Source organism: Lupinus angustifolius, chromosome LG04, assembly GCF_001865875.1.
Source record: "Lupinus angustifolius cultivar Tanjil chromosome LG04, LupAngTanjil_v1.0, whole genome shotgun sequence".
Lineage (NCBI taxonomy): Eukaryota > Viridiplantae > Streptophyta > Magnoliopsida > Fabales > Fabaceae > Lupinus > Lupinus angustifolius.
Genome location: NC_032012.1, coordinates 21594802 through 21605527, shown reverse-complemented (window position 1 = coordinate 21605527; position 10726 = coordinate 21594802). Strand labels below are relative to the sequence as shown.

Sequence of the window (10726 nt, the reverse complement as noted above, 5' to 3'; positions counted from 1 at the left end):
ATTTTTACACTATCAGTGCGTAAATATTACACTAAAAAAACAAGTAGAAAAGTTTGAGGGTATATTTGACATTTCAAATAAAATTATTATTTTCTCTTCACTTTCTCACCACATTAGAGGAGAAATAACTTATCGTGTTTCCTGCACATTTTTATTCTCTCATCTTTTTCTCTTTCTGCGACTAAAGAGGAGAAATCTTCACTTCCTCTTCAATCTCTCTCTCATTCTTTTCTCTCCACTCTAACTTTATTATATCAAACAAAGGCTATATGTTTTGTTAAAGCATTATTTCATATATTTAAGTGAGTCACAAGTGGATATTCAACATCAATCAAAATGGGGTAAGTGAAAGAGTTTATATAAGTGACGATGTTGATTCTCACCTGAATGTAATTTTTGTTAAAATGGAAGAGGCCATGCATAATCTTCTTCATGAAATAGGAAAGAATGAGAAATGTTATTGAATTAAAATGAATAATAGTTTACAAGGAAAATAAATTTTATATACATGGAAACAAAACTTAACTAAGTAAAACCACTAAAACTAACTCTAACAATAATTAGCCTAATACAATATTAGTGCAAATACTAAAATATACGTCAAAATATATTTCAACAGCCCCCTCAAGCTGGAATGTATTATACATTCCAAGCTTGAAATGATTGTATTTAACATGATCATATATTCTAATACCTCATCTTGCTGGTGAACAAATTTTTGTCTCCCAAACTTGAAATATGAATGTGAAACAATATTGACGCTTAACCACCATAGGCAGAAGCAACTTCATCCAAAGCTTAACCCTTCATCTTGACAAAAGCTTAACCAACCATAATGGATGAAATAGAGAAAATAAAATGGATCTTAATCTTGATCTCAACATGATGCTTCAATGAACAAAAATTACACACTATAATAATGTACGTTCAATGAGAGAGGTAAAAAAAATAAAGTATAAATGAATAAAAGAGAAATTTGAGGGTAATAAACAATAAACCTACATGTATATTTTTCCCTGCTACTAATCCTTTTGTAGGAAGATTAAAACATCAAACTAGGATTGCAGGCAGGAATTGAGGCAGGAATTGTAGCAGGGAGTGAGTTTTATGCAGAACAAGCACCAAGCAGAATGACTATATTGCAGATCACTCATATTACACATTCATCACATTAAGCATGTGTTGATAATTCTTTTTCAACATGCGATCATTGTTAGTTATTCGACTATGAGTTGGTTAACCATATTCCTTCTTATTCAAGCAACCTAGAGTTACCTATATATATGGTTGTATTGAGCTGAATTCAATAATGAGAAATATACAAGTTTTCAGTCTCTTCTGTATTCTATTAAATTCTATGTTCAAAGAATTCCTTGATGGTATCAGAGCACTCATTTTTTGAGTGCTATGCTGTGAGACTATTTTGCAATAGTTACCAAGAAAGCATCAAGACATGGAAGCAAGCTCAGAGGCAACACACAACATATCACAATCCATTGATCCTTCTTTAAATCCTACAAACCCTTATTACCTCCATCCAGGTGACAACCCATGATTCATCTTGGTATCACCTCCTTTAGATGGCAGAAATTACTTTTCATAGAGCAGATCAATGAAGAGGACTCTAATGTCCAAAAACAAGTTCAAATTCGTTAATGGAACAATAGGAGTACCACAACAAACTGAGCCAACCTTTGACTCTTCGGAGAGATGTAATACCATGATTGTATCATGGATAACAACGTCACTAACCCAACAAATTGCCCAAAGCATCGTTTACATAGACAATGCACAAGATCTGTGGGAAGATCTTAAGGAAAGACTTTCTAAGGGTGACCATTTTAGAACCTCAGATCTCTTACAAGAAATCCATTCTATGAGGCAAGCTGATAGAACTGTTTCTGTTTTTCATACTGATATGAAGACCTTGTGGGATGATCTTGACACCTTGAGGGCAATTCCAAATCTGTTATGCAGCAATGGTTCAAACTGCCCTATCTTGAAACTAATGAAAGAATAAAGAGAATCTGAGTTTGTTATGTGTTTTCTTAAGGGACTCAATGATTCCTATAACACTGTGAAGACTCAGATTCTGCTGATGGAATCCCTGCCATCAATCAACAAAGACTTCTCTTTAGTTCTCCAACAAGAAAGGTAACAAGAAGACACACCAAATAGTGAAGGAAATGGGATTGTAAACTCTGTAAATGCAAACCAAGCTTGGAGACCAACATTCAATAAGAATTCAGGCAAGAATATCACTGAAACATCCAATAAAGGCACACGAAGATTTAGTAGAGGAGGAAGTACAGGAAACTATGCAAGAACCTATCAAACAAACAACAACAAAATCTGTGTTTTTTGTGGGAATGAGGGGCCTACAGTTGAGACATGCTACTTCAAGCATGAATTTCCACCAAACTTTAAGTTCAAGTCCAAGAATGCCACTGGTGGATCCATCAACACTATTACTTCCATTCCAACAAACAACAAGAACAACCAAATGCAAGAGACAAGGGTGGATGATGATGGACCAGCAAGCCAAGTTGGACAATTAACCATTGATCATGAACACAACATCAACCACCTCAACCAAGAACCAAGTGATGATCATCCAATCTCAGGTAACATCCTAAAACAAAAATCTTGGATCCTTGATAGTGGTGCAACCGTTTATGTCACTAATGGTCTATCCAACTTTGCATGCTATAAACATGTTAAACCTATATATGTTAAATTGCCTAACAACATGACAATTATGGCTAAACATTCTGGTACTATTAGATTGTCTGACTCTCTTAGCATGTTTAACACCTTGTATATCTCTGGATTCAAATATAATATTGTCTCCATTCATAAGCTTGCCACTTCACTTCAATGCAAGCTTGTGTTTGACAATTGCTCTTGTATAATCCAAGATATGACTAGCTCGAGGATGATTGGTTATGCTGAAGCCACCAACAATCTCTACATCCTCATCAAGAATGGAAAGTCATTGACCTATGCCTCAGACCAAATCAATCAATTACACAACAATAAATCTAACAATATTGATCTATGACACTTTAGACTAGGACACCCATCACAAGCTACCCTCAATAACATTCATAAACCGTTTTCATATGTTAAGTTTGACCAAAATATTGTTTGTGATTTTTGCTATCTTGCTAAGCAATCAAAGTTACCTTTTCCTTCTAGCAATACTTGCACTGCTCAATATTTTGATCTTGTCCATATGGACATTTGGGGGCCTTTTGGCACCTCAACTTTGCACGGTCACAAATACTTTCTTACAATTGTTGATGATTTTACTACATATACTTGGGTTTTCCTCATGTATGCTAAAACTGAAACCAGGTCCCTTATTCACAACTTCATACAAATGGCTTTAGTTCAATATGATAGAAGGGTTAAGATAATTCGTAGTGATAATGGCTCTGAATTTAACATGCCTACTCTCTACAACCAATTAGGCATTATACATCAAACTTCATCTGTTGAAACACCACAACAGAATTCCTCAGTATAAAGTAAGCATAGGCACATCCTAAACATTGCTAGGTCTATTCTCTTCCAGCCCAATTTGCCTAAATCCTTTTGGGGCTATGCTATTACTCATGTTGTTCTTATCATGAACATGTTGCCTACTCCTGTCTTGGATAACAAATCCCCTCATGAAGTTTTCTTTGGCACCACTCTTGATCTCAACTCATTAAGAGTCTTTGGTAGCTTATGTTTTGCCACAACTCTTGTTAACCATAGAAACAAGCTTGATCCTAGAACCATGAAATGCATCTTCTTTGGCTTCAAAAATGGCACCAAAGGTTTTCTTCTCTGTGACCTAAACACAAGAGCAATTTTTCTCTCTAGACATGTTAGATTTTAGGAACATATTTTCCCTTACCAATGCCAAAATAAGGAGACCAACCTAGAACCTATAAACCACACCATTAATCATGCACATTACCTTGATGGCCACTCTATGCCTATTCCCTGCACCATTCAACAACAATTGTCTTGTCCTAATCCTTTAACCCCTATAGACATCCCACCTGTTAGTAACCAAACACAAATTTCCAAATCAACACCACAACTTAGAAGATCACAGAGAACTCATTGCCCACCTACATACCTCAAAGACTTCCACTGCAACATATTAGCCACCCATCCTATTACCACTTCACACAAACTTAAACATCGTCTTTAGTCTGTCCTTTCCTACCACACTCTATCTCACAACCACTTACGTCATTGCCTACCCTTTACTACCAACTATGAACCCAAAACATATAAACAAGCCATCCAGTCTGAGGCATGGATCAAAGCCATGAATGCTGAAATTCAAGCCCTGGATCTTAACAACACTTGGTCCCTTGTCCCTCTCCCCCTTGGTAAGAAAGCCATTGGTTCTAAATGGGTCTATAAACTAAAGTTTAACTCTGATGGATCTATAGAGAGGCATAAAGCTAGGCTTGTGGCCAAAGGCTTCAACCAAACCGAAGGTTTGGATTACAATGACACCTTTGCACCAGTAGTGAAACTCACCACCGTTAGGCTCTTATTAGCTATTGCTGCCACACAGAATTGGACATTGCAACAATTGGATGTCAATAATGTGTTTTTACACGGTGACCTCAATGAAGATGTATACATGACTCTTCCTCAATGGGTTACATCCACCATGCCTAACCTTGTTTGCAAATTAAACAAATCCCTTTATGGATTAAAACAAGCAAGTAGGCAGTGGTTTGCTAAATTATCCACTGCCCTGCTATCCTTGGGTTACACTCAATCCCACCATGATCATTCCCTCTTCACCAAGAAACATTCCTCAAGTTACACTGTTCTGCTCATATATGTAGATGACCTCATTTTAGCAGGCAACAACATCCATTAAATAAATCATGTCAAACAATATCTGGATGATAAATTCAAGATCAAGGACTTATGTACCCTTAAGTACTTCCTTGGCCTAGAAGTTTCAAGATCCAAGCTATGAATCAATCTATGTCAAAGAAAATATTCCTTAGACCTTCTTAATGATACTGGTTACTTAGCCTCTAAACCTGTGCCTACTCCAATGATCAAAACTACACCACTGCACCAAAATGATAGCACCCCCTTTCACGACCCAATGCTCTACAGGCAACTCATAGGGAGGCTTTTGTATTTAACAAACACACGCCCTGATATCAGTTTTGCAACACAACAATTGAGCCAATTTATGGCTACTCCTACTATCAATCATTACAAAGCCATCACAAGAGTTCTGCGTTACTTAAAGGGTAGTCCTAGTCAGGGCCTTTTCTACCCAACCAGTTCCACAGTTCAACTCAAGGGCTTCATTGATTCTGATTGGGCTACATGCCCAGATACTCGTAAATCAGTTTCAGGCTATTGTATGTTCTTAGGGGACTCCTTAGTTTCTTGGAAATCCAAGAAACAAACTACTGTTTCACGTTCATCATCCGAAGCAGAGTATCGTGCCTTAGGTTTGGCTTCTTGTGAGGTACAATGGCTAACCTATCTATTACTTGATTTCCAAGTTCCTTTCATACAACCTGCTCTTCTATATTGTGATAGCAACTCAGCTCGTTATATTGCAGCAAATTCAGTATTTCATGAGCGCACGAAACACATTGAAATTGATTGTCACGTTGCTCGTGAACGTTTACAAAACAAACTTTATCACTTACTCCCTATTCATACAACATATCAAGTGGCTGACATTTTTACAAAGGCATTATAAACATCTATTTTCACCCACTTGTTGTCCAAGTTGGGAGTATTAAACTTATACTCTCCAGCTTGAGGGAGGGTAATAAACCTATATGTATATTTTGCCCTGCTACTAATCCGTTTGCAGGAAGATTAAAACATCAAACTATGATTGTAGGCAAGAATTGAGGCAGGAATTGCAGCAGGGAGTGAGTTTTATGCAGAACAAGCACCAAGCAGAATGGGTATATTGCAAATCACTCATATTACACATTCATCACATTAAGCACGTGTTGATAATTCTTTTTCAACATGTGATCATTGTTAGTTATTCGGTTATGAGTTGGTTAACCAGATTCCTTCTTATTCAAGCAACCTAGAGTTACCTATATATGTGGTTGTATTGTGCTGAATTCAATAATGAGAAATATACAAGTTTTCAATCTCTTCTCTATTCTATTAAATTCTATGTTCAAAGAATTCCTTTAATAAATTAAGAATAAAAAAAGAATGTAAAGTGATCTTGCCAACATATTGAAGAGAATGAACTATCAAGAATCTCAATAACTATAAAAGATTTCAAATTAGAGGGATTTGGTATGCAAACCAGACCTTCAAGATACACATTGGGTGCCATATCTTTTAGATGAATTTCAATATTGATGTACTATTTAGGTAGTTGGAATGGAAACTCATAATAGCATTGAAAAAAAAAATACTTATAAAGAGCATCAGGAGGTCCAATTATGGTGACACTCCATTCAAAGATGTTGCTTTCGTCCACCAAACTAGCGAAAAAAAACATTAACAAAGTGTGTGCAAAGATCTTTGAATTCCTTGTGAAGGAGAAGGCTGGTTTGGATCTTTGATACCACTTCTTTTGCATCCTCTCATAGTCTCATGTCACCAAATCTTCAATTGATCAAAGTAGTGATGTGCACATGAACAAACCAAGGAGCCTGATGTAATAGATACAAAAGTAATTGTTCTAAATGATACTGATAGTTGTAAAGCTCAAGGAGAGACAGCAATTGAATTAGTAGAAGAAAATGGATTTGGAAAAGCTTTCAATGGGGCGGTCACTGAAAATCTTCAAGTAGAAGCACCAATTGAAACAGCAAAAGAAAGATTCACATGTCCGTCCAACTACCCAGCCTATCTTGAACGTTCCTATAGTCTGAGTGCCTCACATTAAAACAACTAATCGTGCAGCAGCAAGAACTTGAAAGACTCTCAACATTGAAGGATTCATGCTTTCTTTCTTTGATGCTTCTTTGTAGCAGAATTGGCAAACACACCTTTGTTGGACCCGAATGCAAAAAGAAAAAGAATGAAGGAGATTGAAAACAAGAACAATCAAATATATGGTTAAGCGTTGGAGTTGAACAAATAAGAGAAAATGATCTAGAATCGCTTGGCTATGTGTATCACTGGAAGGTTCAAGATTTGGCAAAGGAATCCGCTACAAGCTGTCAAGAAAGTGGTAATCTTGTTGGAATAAATTAGTAAACTAGATTGCATTCCTAGTCTTGACTCAGCAGGAACAAGAGAAACATGAGAGGACTTTAGGTCCATTTCGCTGGATAAACAAAGAAGATGAGTGCACAACACAACTTTCAAAGTTGCTCTGATACCATCTTAAGAATCCAACAAAGAACAGAAAGAAAGAAATTGAGAGAGTCAAGAGAAAGAAGACATATAGTTTTTGTTATTGATTCTGCACAGTAGCAAAGTACAGAATATATATATCTAATGGAGATTGGTAGTTACTTAACCAACCAATGAAGTAAAGGTAAAAAAAGTAAAATACAAACCACAAACTCAACTACCAAAACAACCATGACACAAACTATATAGTACTAAATAGGATTCCTCTCAAGTACTCAGAGAGTCAATATGAGGAGATGAATTTTTTGAAGTTACTTAATTAAAAAGTAAATTAAAATCTGAATTATTGAAAATTTACTTTTATCACGTGTAATGATCTGAACCATGTATCAGTCTCTCCTATAATGGAGAAGAGTCAGACTCTATAGTACCCTATACAATAGTGCATAGTGCTATAATATATGCACCGATGTATATAGGCATATATTTAACAAATTTTCTGATTATGGATTTTAATATGTCATAAAATGACTTATAAGCTACTTTAACGAAGTTGTTTGATTATATTTGGCTACTAATTAGTGTATAAATCTATATCTAATAAGTTATTCTTTTGTATTAGGAATAGTAAGCGGAATTAATTTATTTTGAGATGTGTGGATGAATAAGTTTCACTCGTAGAAATCAAACTCTTATTATTTTTATCATTTTGGGATCTAACAAAACCTTATACCACTAGACTAATATGTATTTAATAAACTATTTTATAATGATTTATGATATGATGTATAATCTAAGAGCTAATTTTATTTCATACTTATGTCTTATAAGTTAATTTTATGAACCTTTTTATTTAATTAGCTAGTTACAAGCTTTTAGTTTTCACTCCTAATTTATAAGTTTTCAATTAGGACCTGCCTTGTAAATTTCAGTTACCTTATAAATATAATTAACTAAATCAAATATAAATATTACTCATACAGTTTTTAATTTCCCTTTATTATGAAATTTGTATTGTGTATATTTGTTTGTAGACAAATGTGAGGTGAATTCCTATCTCACAATGAATCTGAGTTTGTTATTGATGAGTGGTTTATAACTACACATTTTCTGATTCATACGAGTTACCCGACCTTGCCTTCATACCTTCCGATTTTTTTTACTGAAGAAAAAAAACAAAAGCTTGTTCTTTTTCACAAACAATGGTTGATACTAAGACCCAATTTGAATCTCTCAGGAAATGGGTCGTCGAACACAAGCTCCGTACTGTTGGTAATATTCTTTTATTTTTATTATTCTTCCCTTTTTTTAATATTAATTTTTAATGATTCTCTTGATTCTGGGATTAGGGTCTCTTTGGCTTAGTGGTATTGCGGGTTCAATCGCTTACAATTGGTCTCGCCCCAACATGAAAACTAGCGTTAAGATCATTCATGCCAGGTATTATAACTATTCTTTATTATATGCTTTTATTCTTCATAGCATAATCTATCCAGAATACTAAACATGATTGATGATTTTATTCCATTGCGTGGGTAGGCTAATTTCAAAAATAATAATAATAGGAAAAACACTTTTAAGACGGAAAAACGGAAATAAATTGTTTTTCTAATTTATTGTGAGGTTGTCTAGGGTTAACTGAGTGATATTTAGTTAATGTCTTGTTCTATGGCTTGCTGGTTTGTTTCACTTTGCTGGATTTTATGTTATTCCTGTGGGGGTTTGGTACCCCAAGTTGTTTGATATAAATGGATGATTATTTCAATTGGATATATTGTTGATTGCATCATTTAGTGTGATGCTGTGTTTGTATTTAAATCAATTGATAATTGGTTGATGATTTAAAATGTGTAAATAAGCGGTTAATTCATTAGGGTTTACCTTTTCTGCCTTTAAACAATTTTAACCTTTAATTTTTGATGCCTTGAGAAAAAGCCTCCAGCCAGTGTTTTAACGTGACCAGGAAGTTAAGAAAAATTGTGTATTTAGATAGAGTCCCACTTGTGATTAAATTTAGCTTCAGATATGGTAACACCATATTTTCTAGACATATTTGTGCTTGTTATCCATGTGTCTTGAAATCTGTTTACATCTGTCATATACCTTATTTGCATTTTGATATATTGCCAGTTTTAATTTTCCCATGAAATCAATGATCAAAATCAGTTAGGAGGATTGAAATACATGCCCTTATATTTCTATTTCTCTATAGCAATGGGAAAAGTGGATTGTTGGTTGATAGTTAGGACTTAGGACTCATATTTGTAGGAGATTTTGATTGTTGGGTGAGGTTATTCACACTCTCAAATGCCTATTCACTCCTTAATAACCAATCATGATTTTGTAATATACAAAAACTACAAGTATGATTGGTTAGTCAGAGTTTGGATAGGCAATTTGAATACCTATAGCCCAACCTTAAACAGATTCATTTTTCAAGTTCGTTATTACGGGTAGTTAATATAAAGGATAAGACTAATGGCGTATACCATAATTGAATTCTCGATGAAATTGTTGATTGTCTAGAAACAAGGCTGCATCATTTGTTGACATATTTGGTCTTTTATTAGTTCTGGTTTCTTTTTTTCTTTTTCTGCACACCATTCTTGTGTTATGACTTATGAAGATACATTTTTCAATTTGCAATTGTCATAATGTCTCAAGGATATGGGTTATGTTCATACATATTACAAGCAATTAACAGATATATGCATGTCCTCAAATATATGGGTGACTCTGTCTGTTGTTGCAAAACTTGCAGCACAATGTATGCATGTTGTTAGAGTTTGTTTTCTGAAATTTCTTTGTGATGATTCCCTGAATAATTTGCATCTTATACTTCGTTCTAAGTTCATCAATGTTATTTCAGGTTACATGCACAGGCTCTTACACTGGCAGCATTAGCTGGAGCTGCAGTAGTAGAATACTATGATCATAAGACCGGATCAAAGGCTATAAATCCTGACCATTAAATATAGTGCATGCAGAGTTCCCTGAATTCTTTCTCCCCATCACATTTTTATACGCATTTTGTGCCGGGTTGTTTTGTACTCAGGGATTTCAGTAATTTGCATATCTAATAGCTTGGTATTGTACAACTATGATTGCAATGTCCACAATTAAATTTATACTGTGGACCATTAATTCATAAAATAAAAGACTACACAGAAATTTCTTCTTCGGTAGAGTGAATTGTGTTGTTTCTTGGGAATGGACTGATTCACAAAAGTAATAACACAACAAACAACAAGGAGCTTATATTATATCCCGACCATTATGAACTACACAAATTAACAAAGGTAATTCATAATGATCGGGATATGAGACAAACTCTTTGTTATGGTGAGGCAAGCTCTTTGTTGTGAACTACAAATTAGACAAGCTTTTTGTTCGATAACTA

At 34.7% G+C, this 10726-nt stretch overlaps 3 protein-coding genes across 4 annotated transcripts; all 3 read left to right on the top strand.

Moving 5' to 3' along the window:
* LOC109346199 lies at window positions 214-10507 on the top strand. Of its 2 annotated transcripts, XM_019585619.1 has the most exons (4): window positions 214-227; window positions 8511-8598; window positions 8676-8766; window positions 10196-10507. In XM_019585619.1, exons 2-4 carry the CDS (start codon window positions 8529-8531, stop codon window positions 10296-10298), a joined length of 264 nt encoding a protein of 87 aa, XP_019441164.1. In that variant the 5' UTR covers window positions 214-227; window positions 8511-8528; the 3' UTR covers window positions 10299-10507. The 2 variants fall into 2 exon arrangements, with proteins under 2 accessions (XP_019441164.1, XP_019441163.1); XM_019585618.1 differs by lacking the exon at window positions 214-227 and having other exon boundaries at window positions 8367-8598.
* Window positions 1628-3061, top strand: LOC109344717. Its single transcript, XM_019583469.1, has 3 exons — window positions 1628-1982; window positions 2084-2154; window positions 2243-3061. The coding sequence occupies exons 1-3, from the start codon at window positions 1628-1630 to the stop codon at window positions 3059-3061; spliced, it is 1245 nt and encodes a 414-aa protein (XP_019439014.1).
* LOC109344716 (uncharacterized mitochondrial protein AtMg00810-like) lies at window positions 5081-5749 on the top strand. The gene has a single exon (XM_019583468.1). The coding sequence runs from the start codon at window positions 5081-5083 to the stop codon at window positions 5747-5749; it is 669 nt and encodes a 222-aa protein (XP_019439013.1).